Source organism: Phyllostomus hastatus, unplaced genomic scaffold, assembly GCF_019186645.2.
Source record: "Phyllostomus hastatus isolate PE091 unplaced genomic scaffold, TTU_PhHast_1.1 phas_scaffold_12, whole genome shotgun sequence".
Taxonomy (NCBI): Eukaryota; Metazoa; Chordata; class Mammalia; order Chiroptera; family Phyllostomidae; genus Phyllostomus; species Phyllostomus hastatus.
In genome coordinates, this window is record NW_025334007.1 from 8,419,517 (window position 1) to 8,441,779 (window position 22,263).

The window sequence follows — 22,263 nt, forward strand, 5'->3', positions numbered from 1 at the left end:
GAATTCACGTTCAAAAACCAAGTCAATCCTATAAGTGCTGCTATGCAACTTACCGTAAGCTGCTGCCCACGCTATTGGCATGAAGGTTTTGATTTCACTGTCATCGATTTGCTGTTCGTGCGCGGCAGCCGCTGCCGCTGCTGCTGCAGCATCTTCTTCTCCTACAATCACTTCCATATAAACTTCGTCAGCAATTTCAGCAACATCTAAGTAGAAAATTACATAGACTTTTGTGACCAGGTTCATAGAGATCACAGAATAAATACTGTCATTTTATTCATTTAATAAACAAGTAGAAAGAAGGTTCAAATATTACATACCTAGAACATGACTTTCACATAGTAAGCACTCAAAATTTGAATGAATCATTCATTTTTTGGTTTTCACCATAATTTGTTTTTAAAGCAACATTCTAAACATACATAATAGGTCACTTATGGTTCCCTTGGAATATGGTAGCATAATAATCTCTACAATAACGCTACTTGTTTCCTTTAAACATTGTCCATATAGATATCATTTATGTTTTTTACAGATCTACAGAGATAAACCTTTCTCCCACGAAAAGGCCACCTACTTACTTAAATCTTCATCTTCTTGTTGAGAGTCATTGACAGTCATATAAACCATCTTTTCCCTTGGCACACGAATACCGCTATTCTGATCAAGTAGTTCCACTCCATGATCATTCTCGGGCTCACTTTCCACAATGTCTACAGTGCCACCTATCAGGGAAGATGACAGCTCCAAGAATTTATGTAAAAAATTTCAATTCCACCTATTTCACTTATCACATTTTACATACTTTCCTACTGCTACATTGGAATCCTTGCTTAAAAGTTACCTTCAGAAAAGGTTTCCAATGTTCTCAGTCTGACCCACCCAAAAGTAATCAGGGTGAAGTGTTTGGATCAGGATGTGTAATATGCTGAAGGTGTCCCCTTACCTAAGTCATCCTCTCCAGGGTCAGCTTTAAAAATATACACCTTGATGACTTCAGGGCAAGTGCCATCCACTTTACAAGGATCAATTTCCGACTCTGCATCCAAGGTCATTCCAGAGGAACCATCGTGTTCTATTTTGCCAGCATCATCCACTAAAAAGACAGGAAACACATTATAAATATTAGTAGGTGTTTAAATGTTACCATTTCCAAACCTTTTTTTTTTTTTTACCAATACAATCTTTAACTTGATTCACATAAAATTGAATGATTTTACCTCGACCAGTAGATACGCGGGGCATGGTGGGAAATGTGGCCAATGACTAAGCCAAAGCCTGGTCATGGAGGGCCTTATGTAACCAGGCACAGAAGCTCAAGACATGATCCTGGCACACTGGATGTTCCTAAATCTGGTCAGGTGTCAAAATCTCTTAGGGAACTTAAAAGTATAGGCCAGCATCCAGCAGTTCTACAAAGTCAGAATCTGCAAGTGTGGGGCCTGATATATACACAGATTTAGAGGTAGCCTGCCCTAGGGATTCTGATCAGACTTTGACAACCTCTGCTGTAGGTGATGGGACACTTTTAAGCCAAGCAGTGACAAGCTGAAATAGTCATTTTTGCTATACCACGCTAACCTTGAGAAAGGTGGATCCAAGGGAGTGACATGAAGCAGGGATACCACTTATCTACTGCAATAATGCAGGTGACAGATGCTGAGGCCTCGAATCAGGACAGAGACAGTACAGATGGGGAAGAGGGATGGACTGACAAAGGAGACCAGAAAAACTATGGGACCTGTGATTTAGGTGACTGAATGACTAGGGAAGAAATGTTAAGAGAAATGAGGAAAAGGATCTCTCCTCCTGCATGTTTCATTCATTGAGATCCAAGGGGTAACATCTTTAAAAGCTCTCAGAGCTGCTGCCTATCTCTATTCCTCTATGCTCACAGCACCCTTTGATGGTATGGAGTTAGATGTGGGTTGAGGATTCAATAGAAGGTTATGACTTTCTTTAAGAAGTCTTAAAGTGAACAAAACAGTGTGGTGATTGCAGGGGGAGGGAGGTGAAGGTGGAAGAGGGTATGGGGGTGATAAATGGTGATGAAAGAAATATCATTTTAAAATTTTAAAAATAAAAATAAAGTGAACAAAGGGGCGGTAACTAGAATGGGTTGCAGGGTCAAGGGCTTTTCTGTTTCCCTGATAAAAATACTCATGCATGCTCAATCTGTGGGAAAAAAATATAATAGAAGTGAAGGCTGAAGCGGGATATAGTGAAATTTCTGGATCAAGATCTCAGAGGGAAAGAGAGATGAAACTAGGTGCAAAGATAAAGGAATTGTGCTGAAACAGGAGAAATATGTTATCCTTCCAAGACATGAGAAGGCAACCTGGATGAGAACAGGGCTACATTGTGTGTAGGGAAAGGGGGAAGGTTGTAATGCAGAAAGTTGGAGGAGTTCATGGCTGTTGGCTTCAACCATGGGTAGAAAATAGGAAAAAAGGACTTGGTTACCAGTGAAAGAATGGTAGACTGGGTTAAGAGCTTAAGAAGCTAGAGAAATTGAACTGATCCAGGACAAGCTTAATGATGTGAACGGTCAGAGAGACCAGTTGATTAAACTCTTTGTAATTAAAAAAATGAGAAACAAAAAACAAAGAGAAGTTCTCTGAACTCTGAAGACAACTACCTAAGTTCAGGTCTCTTGACTATGCTTTATAAAAATGGCTTGTAAAAAAGAATAAATAAATATGGTTTGCAGGGGGAAAGAATCAGCATTATGTCCTTATTTCTGGCCTGATGTGTACCTGCCCTTTTCCAAAGCTAAATATTGTTATGTCATATGCCAGCTGACTGAGCCAATGGTATTTTCTTTTTTTAAATCTTCAACCAAGGATATGCTTAGAGAAAGGAAGGGGGAGGGGAGGAGCAGAGAGAGAGAGAGAAAGAAACATGCCTTGGTTGCCACCTATATGCGCCAACTGGGGATAGAACTCGCAACCTAGGTATGTATGCCCTGACTGGGAATCAAAACCACAACCTTTTTGTGAATGACACTTCAATTAACTGAGCCACCCAGCCAGGGTGCCAATGTTATTTTCTTAAAGGTAGCTTTGGAGTTTTAGGCCGAGATTGCATTAGAAGGATGAAGATCTCACCAAACTAGCAGGAAAGTCCTGAGTAAATTTGTTATGTCTTCATATAATTCATCTCTGACAGCTGGTACTGTTGATGAAGCTTGGCCTCTTTTGGCAAGGCCTATCCAAACTGATTCTAACAAGTACTAGAAGATCAAGTGCCCTTGTGTTTACAAAGAACAAGGTCAGGCCAGCTGTTTGTGTTTACATTAGTTTGTCGGTACTCATAAGATAAACCTTTGATGACTAGAAAATCTGACCATTTTTGAGCTTGCAAAAAGTCATGTATTTACCTGTAACTTGAAGTAAAAGACATTTCTGTTTTCATAAATGTGTGGGAAACACATTTCAAATATACAGGCTTACCTGAGCTGAACAAAGCTATTCTATCATTTGACAAAAGTAGAATTAACCTTCAGATTTTCACTTTGAGAATTTGCCCCATAACTCAACCTATGAAAGTAATCCAAATATGAAATATTATAAAAGTGATTTGTTTAAAAAATACTTTGATGGTCCTGTTACTCAAAATTTCACTGTGGTTTTTAAAGCTACCATTAAAAATGAACTTCTAAGGACAAAGAAGGCTTCGATAACAATGAGTCACTGTACATATGATTTCTGCAATAAGTGCCTTCTTCTAACGCAGCAATGAAGAACTACAGCTTTAGAACAAGGTCTCTCCAAAACAAAAGCGCATAATTTCTGAAAACTAAGACTACTTCTAATAACTACCATTTGCATGGCATTTCACAATTTCCTTAGCATTTCTATGCACTTTTATTTATTCGATTCTCATCTGTTCCAGATAAATAAAGGCTCTGAGATGGTATGTGACTTGCCCAAAGTCAGTGAACTAGTAAGTGAGATGTGGGAGACAGAGTGAGGAGGTTCTTGTCTTTATAACCCAGACCTTTATTTTCATCTTCTGATTTTTTAAAGAAATGTATGTTCACTGTATATAATTTAGTATTTTTAAAAAATCACCAATAGTCCCACCAACCAGAGATACCATCATTATGTTAGCAAATTTCCTTCCCAGTTTTTCTACTTTAAAAAAAATAAAATTGGCATCAGTTTCCTCAAGCCTTATGGAATAATAATCTTTGTATCTCATCTAGCATTTTAAACTTCGAAACTGAAGAAAAATTTGACTTAGCACCGATTTCATTAGTAACAGCAAAACTATAGCAAAATATAGGCACACTTTATACCGCTTCAAAGGAGCTTCAGTAACATCCCCTGAAGATGAAAAATTAAGGGATGGTTATTTGCAATGCTAAGAGATGCTACAGAATCTAAAATGTAGTTCATTAAGACTTCAGAAAACTCAGTAATCCTTGGAAAAGAAAAATTACTGGAGGGCGGGGGAGGGGGAATATACTACTTCAAACAAATTGCTTGTTAAAGAAACACTGATCTAATTTAAAAATCAGCAAAAGTAAGCTGATACGGAGAACATTTCATGGAGAATCTATACAATAAGAAATATCAGTGGTTGTGATAATGATAACACCAAACATTTACCCACCACATACCACATGTGAAGAAGGATACTAAGCCCTTAAAATAGCTCATTTACTCCTCACACAACCTTATAAAACAGGTGACATTGTTTTGTTATTCTCACCTAAGTTTCAAGACCGATTTCATTATAATTTTTGCCAAGATAGAAAAATGTGTAGCATTGGACTGCAATGGAATTGCACTTTGTGTACATTAACATCATAAAGAAGACATCACACCAAAATCCCTTAGACACTGCCCTCAGTCAGAGTTCTTAAAACAAAGATCACCTTACTCTAGGAGGGAATGGTGTCCTATTTGCTACCAAGTAAAATACAAATTGCAGTCTAGCAACCAAACTGAGCAAACTGCCTTCTGCCTTCACAGTCCTGTCTCCTCCAGCAGCCTCCCCAGACTACACTATGTACCCTGAACTTAATGTTTTTATTTCCATTCCTTTGTTTCTGCAACTTTACTTTTAAAAATATATAGTTTACTGTAGAGATTATATGGCTTATATTAAGAGAAGTATTTAAAAAGTATAAAAATTAAACTATGCTCAAAATCTCACCAAATGGGATTATCAACAGAATTTACAGATTATTCAGACATTTCTATGCATATTTAGAAATAAAAGGGTGGAAGACAAAATGAACAGAGATCTTTTTTTTTTTAGTGAAAACTGGGTAACGTAACGTGCTATTTTTAAACAAAAATTATTACGTTAGAATTTACTCAGACTTTAATTCCATGATCAATCCCATTCCCTGGCTTTCCAGTCCCTTGCCCCACCTCTCTTCACTTCATCATACTGCCTGGCTGAATCAAAACCTTGGCTAAATCCAATTTTCCTGTTTGCCTCTGCGGCTAAATCGCATTGGGAGAAAACACACACACACACACACACACACACGCACGCACGCACGCACGCAAGCACGCGTGCGCGCGCTGATGGCTTCACTTCAAATTCAGAACCCTGAATGTGCAGTAGACCTTTTCTGCTACTTTCCCCCTCTCCTGTTTTCCACATTCTCTCTTCTACTATCACCTCCCCATCCTCACTCTCTGATCTTTTATTATTTCACAAGAGAAAAACATCGATTTGTTGTTCCACGTATTTGTACTTTCATTGGTTGCTTCTCGTATGTGCTCTGACCACCACAACCTTGGTATATGGGGACAATGCCCTGACCAAGCTACCCAGTCAGGGCTTGTTGATGATCTTCACAGGAAACAACTGAAACAATCACAAGAGATAACCGCCTACCCACCTATCAACAACTAAAGTGGTCTGAAAAATAAAAAATAAAAAATAAAGTGGTCTGTAACCATAGCAAAACCATCTGCACTCCTAGCTAAAGCCTCCTCCTAACTCTCAGAACCCCCTCCACTGGAACCTTTTCCTTAGCATAACAAACAAGCTATTCTCTCATCACCTTTAAAATAAACAAAAACCCTTGATCCCATTTGTCTGCCACCTCCTCTCCAATTCTTGTCATTCCATTTCCTCTAAACTCACTTCAGTCAGGCCACTTCACCAAAATTGTTTGACAAGGTCATCCGTTCTCAGTCCTCATCTTAATTGTTTTAGCAGCACTTTCCCCACTTGGCTTCCTAGACTCAAGCTCTTCGTTTCCTCCTCCCCTCACTGGCCGTGTGTCAGTCTTTGCAGGATCCTATTTCTTCACCTTGCAAACCCCAGAGCTTAGTCCTTGGTCTTGGTTTATCCACAATCACTCTTTTGGTGATCGATCTTGCTCTGTCTTAAGAGCTTAAATTTCATCTATATGCTAGCTACTCCCAATTTTGCATCTCTACTGTAGTTTTATTTCCCAAATTCAGACTTGTACATCTTTGATGTCTACCAGACATCTCACAATTAAGTCTCTGCTCCAATGTCATCTTCTTAGCAAACTCTGACCACATTTGTAACCCAAAACCATTTATACTTTTCTTCTTCCTAAGCATGTATCACCTGTACAATATCACTTATTTATGTCTGTGTGCCTCTGCTAGAATATTACCTCCACGAAAGGCAGTACCATGTTTTGTTCACTAATGTATCCCAAGTGCCTACAATACTGCCCAACGTGCAGTAAAAGCACACGTTCATTTGTTAAATATATGAATAATGATATTGAAGTAAATGTTTAGGTATTACTAGTTCTTAACCCTCTAAAGATAATATAAAAAACATCGAGTCATACTTTGCTCATAATACATGAATTAATTTTAAAGCCACTGTCTATTCTCACCTTACTTACTATGAAAGATGTGGAAATTAACACATTCACACACCTCTTCTTCCCAAATATTTTACAGTTAGTTTTAAGTTCATTCAATCCTCACTACAAATCCTTTTATAACTTCTCCATTCTACGGTTCTTTTTATTGGTTGATCCTTTGGTTTGCTAAATGTATTATCACATAGAGCAGTCAAAAAGGGCTAATGGATGCTACAGTCTGAGTTCCTAAATACTTAAAAATGTCAATCCATGAGGTTTTGACTGGGTATAAAATTTCTAAGTTACATTTTCTCAGAATTTTAAAGACATTGTTCCCCTGTCTTCTAACACTGAGTATTTATGTGAATATGCCTATAATGTTTTAAAGTTCACTAAACATCACTATGATTATAACTGGGTGGTTTTATCATTGTCAATTTCTTGAAACAAAAGTTGGTATCTTTATTTCAGAATAATTTCTTCCATTATAAATATTTTTCTAGTTCACTGGTTGTTTCCTTCTTCCATAATTTCTTACACGTGTTTGTCTTCTTTATCTACCATCTTCTCCATAATCATTTTTCATCTTAGTTTTTTAATCATGTCATTTTTTCTAATTTCATAAAGCCCATTCCTTCTGTCCCTGGCTGTAAACTGAGGCATATTTATTTACTGTTATACTTGCTTCCATGGTGGATTTTATCTTGATATTTTTATTTTTCTCTTCCGCTTCTGAATTTTGTCAGTTTACTTTCTATCAGCCTCTCTTGTCTTATAGTCTTTGAACCTTTGTATTTCTTCTTTGGGTTGTAAAAATGAGATTATACTGTTTGCAATTTCACTGAGACTATGGACCAGTGCTAGTCAATAACACTTTCTGTAACGATGGGAATGTTGGGTTTTTTTTTTTTAAAGATTTTATTTATTTTTTAGAGAGAGGGGAAGGGAAGGAGAAACAGAGAGAGAGAAACATCAATGTGTGGTTGCCTCTGGAGCATCCCCCCACCGGGGACCTGGCCCACAACCCAGGCATGTGCCCTGACCGACCATGAATCAAACCAGCGACGCCCTGGTTCACAGGCCAGCATTCAATCCACTGAGCCACACCAGCCAGGGATAAAAGAAAGATGACTATACATAAGATTTTTAATGAAAACTTTACAAGTCTGGACTCGAACACAAGAACCTAGTACAACTAGATGTCAACTGTTACTAAGGCAATGTCTGGGGTTTTTTGATGACTTTCTTAGAGGGTTGAACTTCCTTAAAGAATAATAAAGGCACGAGATGATGCACAGCTAAAGGCTAAACCAAAGTCATGCATTTTACTCCTTAGCAACCAAGTTTAAGAAGGAACGAAGGGCAGAAAATGGAAAGAGAAGTACTTCACCAGATCCTCATGCCTTCATAAAGCAGGGTGAACCCAATTCCCTACTTTCTCCAGCCTTGCCCCTGGGTTTCCTGGTCTTGTAATAAAAAATCTGACAGTAGTATTTAAAAACAGCATTTTTATATTAAGTAGTGCATCTTACATAAAAACCTAAAAGACTCCCATCTCAGGTGTGGCCCCTCAATGCAATTCAGAAATCTATCTTGTAAATTCTTAGCTTCCTGCCCTGACCCATCTCCCTGACAAAGGCTTTTCAACCCTCTGTCACTATCTTTCAGCTTTCCCCCCAACCTCTGCATATCCTTCTATATTAGCAGGTGAATTTACTGCAGAGAAAATAGCTCCTTACATTCAAACAGTCCTTTTACTTTTTGTCCCTAATTTCCTCCTCCCAGGTAATGGCATGACCAGGTTCCCCATCTCCCAAGGTAGAAACCTCAGGATCTTCTTGATTTCTTTCTCCCTCAAATCCTCACCCCTACTCTGTTACCAAATCTCATCCACTTTACCTCCTGATTAATCTCTCTTGAATCCAGCTCCCTTTCTCTGTCTCTGTTACTGTGAAGGTACCTAGGATCTTATTTCATATGTGAACCATCTGAACTATTCTCTGCTACTAATCTTTCCCTCACCCATTCTTATTCCATATTATGACCAGGATTATCTTTCTACAATAAATTCAAACTTGAAACAGGATACCATATTTTTCCCTGTCAAACTGGCAAAAATTAAAAAGGAAAATAATACCTTGTGTTGGTCAAAGTGTAAGGAAATGGACATTCTCATCAACTTCATGGGGTAAATTATAGTAGGCAAAATACTGAGGCACTATAACGAGATTTGTAAATGTGTATACCCTTTGGTCCAGCAATTCTACTTCTAGAAATTTATTCTAAGGAATTAAACAGAAAGTGCACAAAGATATACAAATACATTGTAAAGTTCCCGTCATTCCCAGCAAAGGCCAGGACCTTTTTTACATACTACACCACTTGTCTAGAATGTCTCCCTCTCTCCCATGCCTTTCTTCATTTTGTAAAACTAGAACTTGTCCTTGAGTTTAAAGGTCAGCAACTCCATCCAGTCTCCATGGCAATTTAGACACATCTCTGCATCACAGGGTAACCTATCGTTCTCACCCACAGTAGACTGTAACCTCTCCAAGGAAAATGGTTTTATGTATTTTTTATGTGGCACATATCCATACCTGCACTACCTACAACAATGTCTGACACACAGCAGGGGCCCAATAAACAACATGGTGAATGATGGTGTTTTCTTCTTTACACTAAGAATTCTGTGATTTCTAAAATCTTAAGGAGTTTTAAAAGGTATTTTCCCTAAAATGCTGCACTCCAATATATATTATACTAAGTTCCTGTATTACATTAGGTATTCAAGCAAAGAAATAGTCTTGTGAATTTATATAAGCAAATAGTCAGCGGGTCTTTATTTGTTTGATGTTTAGTTCCTAAAGACCTAAGAATTTCCACACTGGGTCAGAACTGTGGTGTATCCAACTGAGGGCTTTATGTCTAAAAATGGTACCAAGAAATTCGTGTAAGAAGACACAGCTATCCCCCCCACGAGACATTAAGTTAAACATTTAGAGATGTGTTCCAAAACACCTTACTTTTCTCTAATAACCTAACATGAGTCCATCATACTTTGAATCATGTTTTAGAATCACTTATGTTCCAGTGCTATGCCAGAGCTCTTCTCCATGCTATCTGTTATATAGTTTTTTACATAAGCACATAAGTATTACATAAGTAGTACATGCACATACAAGAATATAAGTAGTTTGGTCATACATCTTTTTCCAATATGAACTCCTTTTACGTTTCAATAGGGTTCCTAATTCTAATAAAGGCTGGTAACAGCCTGATCACATACTTCATCATTTCACAAAGTTCAGTTCTATTCCTTTCCGTCTTTGTCTTTCTAGACTGAAGAAATCTCATCTTTCTATTGCGTCCTTATAGAGAAATGACTCTTTATTCTGTACAACTTTGCTTTTCTTAATTTTGAGTTATCTGACAGGCTCCAAGCTGAAACAACGCAGGAATGTCTATGAAATTTACTTTTATAGAAGTCAAGAAAATTTCACCCCTGATGTAAGTTAGGAAAGAGCCTTCAAAAATACCTTTGGCAATCACTGTACCCCAAGACTTACAGGAAATCATAAGGTAGTCCTCACAGTTGCTCTTGTCATCATCTTGCTGGTCCACAGGAATCCCGTTGGCATCTATGACTGCTTCAGAGGCACAATCTGCTACCAATACTTCTTCTGAAACGACGTCAGTTGTCAGAGGATCAGTGACGATTTCTGCCTCAACTACACTATCATGAACCACATGCTCAACATGTCCAACATCTGACACGTGTATAGAGTCACTTGTCAAGACGTGTTCTGGTATAGACATTGAGGCTGAAGTAATATCGGAAGCTAAAACATCATCTGGGACTGTGCAATGTTCTAAAGAAACTTCTTCAGTTACATCTGAGTCCAGCACTTGCTCAGGAATGATGACCGTTTCAGAGACATCTGCTTCTTCCATGATATCTGGGCACTGAACATCTTCTATAACAACATCCTCGATGACATCTTGGATTACAACTGAGTCTGGGTCATCAGGAACAAAGTTATGCACAGTTATGTCTGAATCCACAACATCTGAAACAAAAACGGTTTCTTGTACTTCCACAACAATTTGATCACCATCCATGTGTGCAGTATCAGCTCCTTAAAAAAAAAAAAAAAAATTAAATCACAATTCCAGGTAGGCATACATGACTACCTCAATTAATGTAAATGTTTAAATTTCTATCAGGAAAACAGACTAGCTTCTCGGTTTCTTCAAACATTCAGTTAGATTAACGAAATAAAGAGGGAATCTATTTTTGAATTATATCAGAAATAAAAATTCTAATACAAGAACTTTTATACTCAACCCAAATCAATTAACAGATTAAAAAACAAGAAACCAAGCAATTGAAATAATCACAGAAAAATATTCATGAAAGTAAAATTCTTGGTTCACTCAAATTAAACCGATATACATAGTTACTTAAGGGATGATAATAAAAATTAGTAAGTAAAGCAACTTCAGGTGGCAAATATACCATTTTCCTTCATTATATGTTTTTCATTTCTTTTCCATCTTGCCCCATCTTTCCCTCCTCGACTTACACTTTTTCTTCTTTCCCTCTCTCCCATGTATTTCTTATATTTCCCTTCCATTTTTCTCTTCTCTCCCCCTTTGTTCTGGTACAATATCCCATGAATATCCTCCATTTATGACTATGGAAATTTAGATATTATCCTCTGAATCTAGGATATGAAAGGATTGGGGCATAAATAAAAGAGGCCTAGAAGGCCACAGTTAAAGAGGAAAGACAACTAACTGGTTAAGAAGTCTCTATGGATAGATAAGATGAATAAAAGTGCAGCTGCTCTCAAGCAATGGAAGGTATAGTTAGTTGGAGCAGGGCCTGCCCCAACTTCACCAGGGTACTCTGCCTCCATCCAGCCTCCTTACAGCGCCCCATAACCCAATGCCCCAGGCAGTTCCTCAGAGTATAAGCAACCTACTCTAGTCCACTCTGCAGATAAGAATGAAGGTAGAGGGTTGAATCAATTAAAGCCTGGTGAGATTAAATGACTTTACCAAGATCACACAGTTTGTATACATTATGGTATTCAGTAAATATTACACTGAATAAATGCCACAAATGGGACTCCAAATCAGATATCCTTGCCAAAAAACATAATGTAAGATAAAACAAATCTGGTATCTTGGGTCCTGGTCCAGAGAAGAGCAAAGTTTTATATAAATCTTACTAAAAAGCAATTCACTCAATTAGTGTTTCTGGATGTGACTCGGACCAGGGTGAGTCCAAGAGGCTGCCTAACTCAATGACTGTTTATATCACTGACCAGACCCTCAGAGAGACACGTGGCTTTATTTAACAAATATAAATGATCAACAAGGGCCAAAAAAACCATTAAAAATGTAGGAAATCTTAAAGCCAATCAATATCTATTTTAATTATATCTATAAATATTATGTTTTATATCTATAAAAAAGTATGTTTGCTTTAATTTCTATAGAACTTCTACTAAATGCTTTATACTTTTGTTTTCAATATTTTCAATACTAACACCAAGCAACAGAACACTGTAATCTCCATTTTGCAGACATAAAGATGAAAGCATTTAGTGGCAAGAGAAATAATCTAAACCAGAGAACAAGGTTTGGACACTTATCAGTTTTGTGACATTGGGCAAGTCATTTAACCTCTGAGCTTCAGTTTCCTCATCAGTAAAATGAGGACAGTAGTTTCTGCCATGCATACCTCACAAGACTGTTGTGGTGATCAAATGGGAAATGTATGGGAAGTGTTCTGAAAAACTGTAATGAGAGGTTTCATTATTATTAGGACAAATAAAAGTGGAGGCCCTGGCAGATTAAGTGACTTGCTCAAAGATAAACAAATACTGTAAGTGTTAACAATCAGGACTAAAATGAAATAGCCCTTCAATCTACCACTTAGCCCATAACCTGGGCTTGCTTGTGGCAAGATTAAGCTAGCAAATACTGTACGTTTTTCCTCAAAGAGCTTCATCTCTCTTTCAAGCACATTAATTATAATTTGTATTCTAATGATGAAAGAATTATTATAATTTTTCACTTATTATTATCAAACTTGAGCCAAAAGACTCGTCCAAATCATTAAAAAAAAATACATATACCCCCTGCCACACACACTGGATTTTGAGATTAAAGTAAAGTTAAAATTAAAAACCACTAACATTTAATTTCTTGATATAGTTATTTGCTACTTCTTTAATATACTGTAATATGATCATTTTAAGTCCAATGGAAAACTCATTATTAATATTTATAAGGGTAGCTAGCTAGTGTGATATAAAACCATCTTACATCATAAAACCTAGCATAATCACTTCCAATGTTACATAGTTGGAACCATGGATAATTGAAAATTGTGAATAATTTTTTTCTATTTTTAGAACTTCATGAATTTCATTTTCCTATACAGTTTGGGGAGTGAAATAAGACTGTCTTCCTGAGTCAAAAGGCTCCTCCTGTCAACCTATGAAAGAGGCAGAGTCGTAAAAGCAGGATGGGGTCAGAATGCAGATGGCCTTAGATTTATACTTTACCTACTGGGTAATAGAAAACAGAGAAATGACATAACCTACATGTTACTTTGTAATGAGTACTCTGGTTGGAGGGCTATATATAAGAGACTACGGGTGAGGAAAATAATTTAAAAATTACTACAGACTAGAAATGAGCTGATAGAGCCTGTCATATGGTAGGAAGTAGATGTAAGCAAGAACATTTCAAAGAGAGAACAAGACTTACAACTAGGCAAGATGAGAATAACTGAAGATCTAACACTGAGGTTTTGCTACTGCTGCTGTTACTGACAAGAATACCAGAGTTGGTTGTGAGGGAGCCAAATTTTTAAGGGGGGAAATAATGTGCTCACTTTAACATTTGTAGGCTTGACAAGATAACATACCTAAGAGTGAATATCAATGTGAGAGTCTAGCAATTTGTCCACTTGATAACCAACTACAAATCTGGTAGTAGGAAAGTGGAACAACCCAAGTAGTTATACCTGTTGCACCAAAAAATGAGTTTGATTCTTGTGGTTGTAATTCAAGTCCATCTTCATCCATGGCCTTTAATTTTCATCAGTCACAGCTCCTAAGTTAGGGGAAAAAGTATACAAAGTCTTACTTTTTTTAATCATGTATTTAAAATGCCACATAATTTCAAAAGCATATCTACTTAAAATGGAACTTAATCGATTCTCAATGATATATGGGCATCTATGTGACAAAGCTGAAGGCAGATAAATCAAACAAGTCAGCTTTGCCTACCAGAGGTGTCTAACCTTTTGGTGTCTCTAGGCCACACTGGAAGAAGAGTTGTCTTGGGCCACACATTCAATACACAAACACTAATGAAAACTGATGACCAAAAAAAAGACACCCCTGGTACACTTTTTGTTTAACTGAGATAGTGCTTGCATATATCAAGTACACACATATTAATGAATTTTGACACCTGCATAAACCTGTGTAACCACACTACCTAGATCAAGATACAGAACATTTCCAGCACCCCAGCACTCGTCTCCTCTCAGTACATACACCCCATATTCCCACAAAGGTAACTGGTTTTATTAAATTTCAACTTAAAGCACACTCAGTACTGGGGACAAATTTCTGCACAACTTCCACATTACCTCTCTAAATTTAATGTAGTCTGCTCTCAACCAATACATTAAACATCAGTAAAAACTCACAGTGCACAATTATAGTAAACACCCTTTGGGATTTCTAACTTATAATGACATCTCTTAACTCTCCAATCTAGAGAAGTAAATTCCCACAGTGTATTTATACTCTTCTGGCCATGCACTTGATTGGCACTAGTTATAAAATAGTAAAAATAAGTTCATCTTTGAGCACAATAAAATCAAAGTCCTATCCCTGAGAACTGAAACCATGAGCAAGGGTCACTAAGTCTCTCTCTCCCCTGGTGGCTGGAATATAGAAGCTGAGGAAGACTATTTTCCAACTTTGGCTTAGACTAGTGAGATAAAGTTTACAAATAAAAAATAAAGAGAGTCCAGTGAGTGCCCTGATAAAGTAGAGGGAGCAGGGGAGGGAGGCTTACCAATAGGCTTTTAGCTCCTGGTTCTAGACCTTTCTGAGGTCGTTACAGAACTTTATCTGCCTTCAATCTCTTTAAGACATCCCAATGACTTTAATGTTCCCTTTTCTACTTATGCCAAAAACTTACAACAAAAAGAACTCAGCTCATAAAATAATATACTACTCAATACTAATGACTGTTTCAAAAGAGCAGACATCAAGGATTGTGGTTTACTCAGTTGTAAGTATTGCATAAACCTCCTCCCTCAATGGTTTCCTTATCTCTACTTTTTCACTTTTTAATCCAACCTAAATGGTACTATTAGACACATCTTTCTTTTACCCTTTATCATTTTTGTTGATGACATAAGCATTGCATGCTTCTTAATCTTCCAAATAACGAGAGCTGTTTTTCTAACATATCAGGTAGGTGATGTCATTTCTCTGTTTAAAAATGTTTAATGGCTCCCTGCTGCTGCCAAATGAAGTTCAAATTCCTGCCATCTTCTAAGTTCAGGCTCCAAACTATCTTTCCATCATCTCTACCACCACATGCACACATTTCAACGGAACAAAAATGCCCGATGTCCCCATAAGACCCCAAATCTGTATTTGGCTCAGGGTTGCTCCTACCTGGAACACCTTTCCCCTATCATCTTGCTTGAATCCTTCCCAAAATCCTCTTCCCCACCAAAAGGAATAAGCTGAAAACCTCTCTCTCGCCCCTCTCAATTTCCACAGCAATTTATCTTTTTTCCTTTTTTTATGATTGTACTTGTTCACTATAAATCATGGTTATTTATATATGCGTATTTTCAGATGCTAAACATATGTGTGTTTGTGTGCATATATCTATTCCTTAAAGAAATATCCACAAGAAACTCAATTAACATTAATAAATGGATTTTCAACATGTCAAGTGAGACATATTTTATTCATTTTCAAGAGCATGTTTCATGTTATTTATTCAAACTGCTCCAAATTAAAAGGACCAATGAAGAAAAAAAAGTTTAACTATGAAAAATGGAAAGGGTACGACGTGATGAGTAACTTGTCACTGCTCTCTCCCCACCAAAATCACCTCTGGCCATAATTATTTTTTCAGCTTTAAAAAATGTAATTACAAAATGATAGACATGAATTAACCTTCTAAATACAATGACATACTACTAACAAGAAAGTGAGCCAATTAAGAAGGCAATAAATGTGACTCATTAAGGTATTATGGCCCCTCTCCCCAATTTCCCTACATAAACCCAAGCCCATCAGGTCTAAGAATTCTCAACCTGCAAAACAACTCCTTTTGTTGGCATTCATCATCCCCCCCTTAGCTTTTCTATTGGGGTTTGACAGATGATCAATACCATCAATTTTGAAATTCTCTCATTCCTCAGTTTCTTTAAACTAAATTCTAGTTCTCTTCCCACCATCCCAACTGCTGTTTACCCTGACTCCCCACACCCATTACTGCAGCTTTGTCCAGGGTGGTGCACTCAGCCCTTTTCTTTTCTGCTTTCTCTTTATTCCACGGTTTCAACTACCATTTACACAAAAATGATTCCCCAAACCCACATACTCAGGCTAGCACCTAACACTCCCACCAGACTGCTAAATATTTTCACCGAGATAAAATCCTGCTTTGTCTGACATGACCACTATGGCCTCTTCCTTCTTCTCTGTTTACATTCAGTCAGGCTGTCAAACCTCTATTCCCTGTCCACAACTTCTCAGGAATGTATCCCTTTCTTTTTATTCCCACCACTTACTCTCAGCTTTATATTTCCTGATGGGGGGAGGGGACGGAAATAACCTCTCAATTGGCTTTTCACTCCTTTCTGCCACTCCCACAACAAATGACTAGGAAGCTTACTATAAGGGCTGGTGCCACTCACTGAGATAGACCAAACCTCCAAAGCACTGCTTTGATCACAGCACTCCCCTAATTAGAAAGCTTCAGCAGTTCCCCAATATTTGGTGAGCCCTAAAAAATTCACCTGAGCTCCATAACAGACTTATTTGCTATTATTCCCATCATTGCACATCATATCTATTTCCTAACAGATACTATGACCCAAATGGAGGGGGTTTCCTCGCCTTATTTTGACTTAGGTGATCAGTAATTAATTGTTCAACAGTTTTGACTGGTTAATTTTCCTTCTATTCTGTCACTATAAAAACTCAGTCAGGAAAAACCACGCTTTGCACTTCCGAACAGAGATGACTATACTTCCACTTTGTAACCCCTGTGAGGTTAGAAGTAATTCCGCTGACGATCAGAATGAAACCAATGTTCTCATGATTTATCAATCTATGTTCGTTACATAACACTCCACTGTATGTTATAATAATAACATCTCTTTGGATTACACTTTTTTTATTTTGTAGTTAAACTTTTAAAAAACACTTTAGCAGCTTTTGTAGAGATTGTGAACAAATCTTTTTCACATGTTTCCTCTCAAGAAGTATTCTGACTTTAGTTGCAGGTGTAATGGAGTGGAGTGTTTGAAGCACTTGATGTGATCAAAGGATGAAGACAGTGTTTTGACATAATGTGAAGTGGAGATTAATTTAGACTACATTGTACCTGAAATAAACTAAATAAAACTGTCAGGGGAAAACTTTTTAAAAGACTAATTTCTGGCAAATGCAGTATATGATGAAGAAAGGTCGGTATTATCTTATTGAACTCCTTAATGAGCAATCTGTCTCCTATTAGAAAATCTTTCTGATAATGCATTAGAATTATGGGGTGTTTTTTTTTAGTTTAAAGCATTCTCACTTTCATGTTACTTTATTTAAGCTAATAAGTACTTTCCCTAGTTTTCTAGTAACTAGTTGTAAAAATCATGTATTGCAGCATTTGTGGTTTTTAAATTTGTAAATATTCTTAAACTATGAAACTTCTTTAAATTACTGCCTTGCCAGATCACAAACACAGTAACGTGACTGATACTGACCCTAATCTTCTTTCCTTCACCTACATAAACAACACATGCTTCCTATTATTGTTTTTCCTAAATACATTACTTGGGGTCTGTATGGTTTGGTAAACTCTGTACTGACATTAACAATGTTCTCTGTACATCTTGAACACTGGCAAGAATATAATCTCAAGCTTTTCAACAATTATAAAATTTTTAAATTGAAAACTGCAGAGCCCTGGCCAAGTAGCTCAGTTGGTTAGGGTGCTGTCCCCATACATCAAGGACACCTACAAGCAAATAAGTAAAACAACAAATCAATTGTTCTCTCTCTCAAATCAATAAAGTAAAATTTTAAAAAATATTGCAAAATTATGGTTTATACATGGATCTTTTGCTAATATAGTTAGCAGTATGTTTTATACCTATAACAATCACTCTTTTAATCATTTAAAAGAAATAACAGGCTAGACAATGCAGGGGGCTGGTCTATAGTACACCTGCTTCTTACATGACCAACAATGGGGATGCTCCAATGAGTATCAGCTCCACTGAGTAATGGCAGCATCAATTCCATGATCATTTTCTGGAGCAAAGTCAGGGAAACAGCTAATCTATACCTACATAAATAAAATCTGAACCTGGCTTATTTCAGGCATCTGGTGAAATAGTTATACACTACTAGATAGTAACCTAAAAGGAGGTGGGGAGGGACACAAATATACACAACTTGAAATGAGAAAGAAAAAAATGGACACAGAAAAAATTAAAATCTTGTAAGAAAATAGTCTATAATTCTATGCTAGCACATTGAGAGGAAATGTAAATTACCAGCGTTAACTCAATGAGAGACTAAAAACCCAATCACAATATTGGGGGTGGAGAGAGGAGAAAGTTACCTGTTACCCTATTCAAAAAGCTCCAGATTTTTCCTGAAGCTATCTGAACTATGCCATACACAGAGCAGGGAAGTTTTCTCAATTCCTTTTACAAAACTAATTTACCATTTTTTAAAAACCTAAAAAAAGTCATGTAACCAAACTACAACCCAGATTATGAAACTGAAATTAAGAATTCACTGATATGATCCATCATGTAACACACACACACACACACACACACACACACACCCTTGACAAAGTATGGTTATTCTAGAATTCAAAGATGGAGCCAAATAATGGCCAAATTAACAGGTCAAAAAAGTTAAAATCCTGATTTTCTCAACAGCTGATGAAAAGTTCAAATTCGACAACTATTTTATTTAAACTAGTCAAATTGAAACAGATATTTTCTTAACAGTTAAAAACATACAACAGGAATGAAATACTAACATATTCTACAAAAATGATGATCCCTGAAAACATTATGCTAAGTGAAAGAAGCCAGACAAAGAAGACCACAAATTATAAGATTCCATTTATGTGAAATGTCAAGAATAGACATATACATAAAGACAGAGTACATTAATGGTTGCTGGTGGGGATTAAGGGAAATATGATGATGGGGGTAACTGCTAATGAGTACGGGGTTTCTTTTGGGGGTGATAAAATGTTGTAATTAGTGGTGTTGGTTACACAATGCTGAATCTACTAAAAACAGTGCACTGAATTGTACATTTTTAAAAGGTAAATTTTGTAAGACTTTCATCTCAATAAAGCTGTTAAAAATACACAGGTGTATACAAATCTTAAACTGGTTCATATTACAAATGTTTTTATATAGGAATATGATGTCAGTATCTATAAAACAATCTGCATTAAAACTAAGGTAAACCACTAAAAGTATTCCTTCTAAAGTAAAAATTAAAACAAGCATGCCTATTAACACTATTATTTAAGACTATATAGAAACTGATAGTCAATGCAATTAGGTGAGATAGTGAAATGCAAGATATAATTATTATTTGAAAAAATTATACTTATGTATAATCTACAAAATCCAAAAGACTCAACTGAAAAATACAGTATGAATTCATAGTGTTAGTACAAAATCAATACAGTTGAAGACAAAAGCTTTCTTAGATAACACTTAAGAATGGAAAATCCCATTGATAAGAATAATTTTTAAAACTACTGAGATTTTTTAAAAAGGCAAATACATAGATAAATCAATCTTACTTTTGAATATGTTGTATCAGTAGTATTAATTCTCTCTTAATTAACATCTAAAGTGAATCGAAATGCCAATACATTTTTGTTGTAAATCAACTGACCTTATACATGTAAGGTCTGCTTTCAGACTCTTCCATTCCATAGATCAATCTGGCTTTGCATTCACTGTTTTAATCACTATAACTTTATAATAAGCTTTGATATATGGTGGTATAAGTCTCCCAACTTATTTTTCCTAGATTGTGTTTGCTATTCCTGGCCATCTGAATTTCCATATAAATTTGAGAACTCGTCTATCCAAAAAAAAGCCTTTTTTAAAAAATTTGTATTGAATTTATTGGAGTGACATTGGTTAATAAAGTCCTGTTGGGGCTTTGATTGGGACTGGACTGAATTTCTACATATCAAAACTGACATCTTTGTAATATTATAATACTTCCAATCAATGAACATATCTCTCCCCATAAATCTAGTTCAGTTCTCTTAGTTACGTTTTTACTAAAGGTCTTAATATATTTTGTTGAATTTAGTTCAAGATACTGAATGATCTCTGACCTTATTATAAATTGTAATGGCTTTTAAACTTGATTTTTAGTCCTCTAGCACTCTCATGTTAATGGCAGGCAGCAGTTACTGAGTGGGATGCAAATAACTGCTGCCGCACCACACGGGGCATAAGCCTTCCTGCGTCTCCCCCTTTCCGCTGGCCGCCAGTGCTCGCCAGCATGTCCGTGGTGCTTGGCTACCCAATCGCTCACAGACTGGCTGGTTCTGGAGGGAGGAGGGGTCAACCAGTTCGGCAAATACTGCAGCAGACTAAGCCTCTCACCTTGGAGGGCACCATCAATACATACCCTCATACCAATCACACATTTGGTACAAAAGAGCCCCTTTATGAGAATAGCAGCTCTGTTGCAGCCAGATTTCCGCACATGGGGGAATTTGATAAAATTGCAATGAGGAGACAGTAGAAGGGGTTCTGATTGTGTAAGAGCACTGGCTACCCCATGTGTTAACTGCTATAGCTTGGAAAAACTTTCTTCAAACTACCTGGTGGTGAACTAACCCAGGAGATGAAGGACTAAAACGCCTAATGACAGAGATACCAGGTCATCAAGATGGAGTCCTGTAAAACTGCATCATTGATGACTGTGCTGGTAACTGGTGGAGGACAAATTTTGAACCTCCTGGGTATCCATATACTCCTGCACATATTACAAAACTGAAGGAACTAAGAAGTTGTTTTTGGTTCAACTTCAAGACAAAGCCTTGTTTCCAATCCCTAAAAATTACAAGCTGGTAGCTGCACCATTATTTGAATTGTATGACATGAACCAGGTTACAGACCCATCATTCCTAGTCTCCCTCAGCTTTTGAGCAGGCTCAATTTTATATACAACTGAATTCCTGCACAGTGGAGAAATAAAAGAAGCTATCTCTACAGCTTCTATGTAGAACACAGTCCTACATAATATAGAATAAATGTGGTAGAAAAGGGTTTTTGTGTTTTATCTCTTTCCCAACCCCTAAACTGCCACCTGCTTTCTATTGTTTGACTAGTAAAGCTGATATGAAGAACTAAACAGTGGTATAAACAAATGCATAATGTTTAATTTGCTTTTGCTTCTACTCATACATTGTTATACATTAAAGGAAGCAGACCTCTAAAAAATAAAAATAAATGTGATTTTTAAATCGTTGTTAGTATAGAGAAAACAATTCATTTCTGCACATCAATGTTCCCCAACTATAATGCAATAAAATGAGAAATAAATGTCACAGAAGTAACAGAAAAATACCCCATAAATTTTAAAACAAAGTTCTAAATAATTCAATGGGTAATAGAAAAATTATGAAAAAACCCCACAATATATTTAGTGCTAAATAAAAATCAATTCATAGCAAAATCACCACATCCAGCCCAGCCCTGGCTGATGTGGCTCAGTGGATTGACTGCCAGCCTGAGAACCAAAGAGTCACTGGTTCAATTCCCAGTCAGGGCACATGCCTGAGTTGTAGGCCAGGTCTCCAGTTGGGGGTGTGTGACAGGTGACTACACATTGGTATTTTTCTCCTTCTCTTTCTCCCTCCCTTCCCTTCTCTCTAGAAATAAGTAAATAAAATCTTTACAAAAAAATCACCACATCATTTATAGTTCAGGGGAAATGTATAGTTTTAAAGGCACATACTATATAAGAGTAGAGATTAAATAGTAATGAGGTAAACCTCCAACTTAAAATTTTTAAATGTCAGAATAAATGCAAATAAAGTAGAAGGAAAGAAGTATTACTAAATGAAAAGAAACAGAAAGGAGAAATAAGAACTAC

General features: G+C 36.7%; 1 protein-coding gene and 1 pseudogene across 5 annotated transcripts in view; one reads left to right on the forward strand and one right to left on the reverse strand.

The window, feature by feature from the left end:
* ZFX (zinc finger protein X-linked) overlaps positions 1-22,263 on the reverse strand; it is a 36,186-nt gene that overhangs the window by 5,471 nt on the left and 8,452 nt on the right. For all 5 annotated transcript variants that reach the window (XM_045855887.1, XM_045855888.1, XM_045855883.1 and 2 more), the window contains 5 exons: positions 13,860-13,948; positions 10,384-10,953; positions 947-1,096; positions 582-725; positions 54-206 (listed from right to left, as the gene is read on the reverse strand). In XM_045855887.1, coding sequence (XP_045711843.1) covers positions 54-206; positions 582-725; positions 947-1,096; positions 10,384-10,953; positions 13,860-13,920 — 1,078 coding nt within the window. In that variant the 5' untranslated portion in view covers positions 13,921-13,948. The remainder of the gene's footprint in view (positions 1-53; positions 207-581; positions 726-946; positions 1,097-10,383; positions 10,954-13,859; positions 13,949-22,263) is intronic.
* Positions 19,326-21,339, forward strand: LOC123829943 (annotated as a pseudogene).